Source organism: Charadrius vociferus, unplaced genomic scaffold, assembly GCF_000708025.1.
Source record: "Charadrius vociferus isolate BGI_N301 unplaced genomic scaffold, ASM70802v2 scaffold228, whole genome shotgun sequence".
Lineage (NCBI taxonomy): Eukaryota > Metazoa > Chordata > Aves > Charadriiformes > Charadriidae > Charadrius > Charadrius vociferus.
This window is the reverse complement of record NW_009649864.1, coordinates 3,147,284-3,149,202: the sequence shown is the minus strand read 5'-3', so window position 1 is coordinate 3,149,202 and position 1,919 is coordinate 3,147,284. Positions and strand designations below refer to the sequence as shown.

Sequence of the window (1,919 nt, the reverse complement as noted above, 5' to 3'; positions counted from 1 at the left end):
GCTGGCGCTGCTGCGAGCGGCCGGACCGGGGCGTTTGTCTGATTGCTGGGGGACTGCTTTTGTTATCTGTTAATGAACTGGCGTTGTAATTAAGGATTCTGTAGCGATTAACGTGATGTCGTGGTGGGAGAGGTTTTCTTTTTCGAGCTGAATCTGTCCTTCCTGAGCCTTTACTCGTGCAGGAGGTATCCTAGGTTGCAGGTGGGCAGTCAAGTTGGAATAACACAGCTGAGTAGTGCAGTAGTCCACTTCGACTGGAGCGTATTGATGCATAACGTATAGTTGTGGATGGTGTCTGCATCTGAAGATAATAGGCTTATGAGCAAAATACGAGGTGGACGTGAGAAAAAGTACTAAAAATACAAACTACTGTGAAAACTACTACAGAGTAGCGCAACTAAGTTATCAAATGTCGGTCTAGGTTCTCAGTTGCATTTTTCTTTTTTCCAATGTGTACTCGGTCTGTGACAAGGGGATGTAAGGGCTATGTGTTAAATCTGCAAATTAACGGAGAAAAAGTTTCGCGTTGCCTAAATAGTGCAAAGCGAAGTGAATGTAAAGCAAGTCTGTAGTTAAAATCTCAATTGCTACTGGTAGGAAATAAAATCTTGGGGTTTTCTTTGTGTTCCTGTGGTGCTGTATTTGAAATCACGTAGTTAAGTACCTTTAGTTTCAGAATGCCACTGTCACTGCCTGTAAAAGGGCATATGCAGCAAGCTGTTTGGGATGGGATTTCAGCTCCCTCTCTCCTTACAGATGCCGGAAGCTGTGCAAACTCAAGACCAACCAATGGAGGAGGAGGTGGAGACCTTTGCTTTCCAGGCTGAGATTGCTCAGTTGATGTCTCTGATCATCAACACTTTCTACTCCAATAAGGAAATCTTTCTGAGGGAGCTGATTTCCAATTCATCAGATGTAAGTACCTCCTAGCCTGGTTTGTGTCAACAGGACTACTGAAATTTTTAGGTATAGTCAGGGAATGTTAAAGCCTGTTTCTCTTACAGGCTCTGGACAAGATAAGATATGAGAGCTTGACTGACCCAAGCAAGCTGGATTCTGGAAAAGACCTGAAAATTAACCTGCTTCCAAACAAGCATGATCGCACTCTGACCATTGTGGATACAGGCATTGGGATGACCAAAGCTGATCTGGTCAACAACCTTGGTACTATTGCCAAGTCAGGTACCAAGGCTTTCATGGAAGCACTGCAGGCAGGGGCTGATATATCCATGATTGGTCAGTTTGGTGTTGGCTTCTACTCTGCCTACCTGGTTGCGGAAAAAGTGACAGTGATCACCAAGCACAATGATGATGAGCAGTATGCTTGGGAGTCATCAGCTGGAGGATCTTTCACTGTCAGGCTCGATAATGGTAAGTATTAAATGTTCCTGCTCAAGTATGCATTCTGAAGATTTCTGGCCTTCAGGTACCTACTGCATGCATTGAAAAAGACAAACACAGATGAAATGGATAGTATTAGTCACATATCAGATCAAGCACGGGCACAGTTGTTCTCTCACCATTCCAGTTTGAGTAACTCTACACATCATAAGGGAATGCCTGAAATAAAAGACTCATTGTGATAAAGATTAAGCTTTCAAAGCTTATACATGGAAATACTTTCACAGTCTCGTGCAACACCTATATACAAAACCTTGAAAGCTGACACATGAAAAGACGAATTGGTGAAAATCTCCTTAAGCTTACTTGAAATACACGTGGGGTACAGTAGGCTTCGGGAAGTGTTCGTGAAGCTCTTTCTGTACACAGAAGCTTACATTTTCTAGTGGTGAATACATTACTGATACAGGAGTGCCTTTTTAATGAAGGCGTGTTTTAGAACTAGTCCAGTATGTTGCTGCACACGTAAAACCTCTGAAACTCTGTTCTAGGTGAACCTTTGGGCCGTGGAACAAAAG

General features: G+C 43.1%; 1 protein-coding gene across 1 annotated transcript in view; it reads left to right on the top strand.

The window, feature by feature from the left end:
• Positions 1-726: 726 nt before the first annotated feature.
• Positions 727-1,919, top strand: part of HSP90AA1 (heat shock protein 90kDa alpha (cytosolic), class A member 1) — a 6,842-nt gene continuing 5,649 nt past the window's right edge. Inside the window, exons 1-3 of the mRNA XM_009891088.1 lie at positions 727-915; positions 1,005-1,371; positions 1,893-1,918. Of these exons, the coding sequence (XP_009889390.1) occupies positions 727-915; positions 1,005-1,371; positions 1,893-1,918 (582 nt within the window). The remainder of the gene's footprint in view (positions 916-1,004; positions 1,372-1,892; position 1,919) is intronic.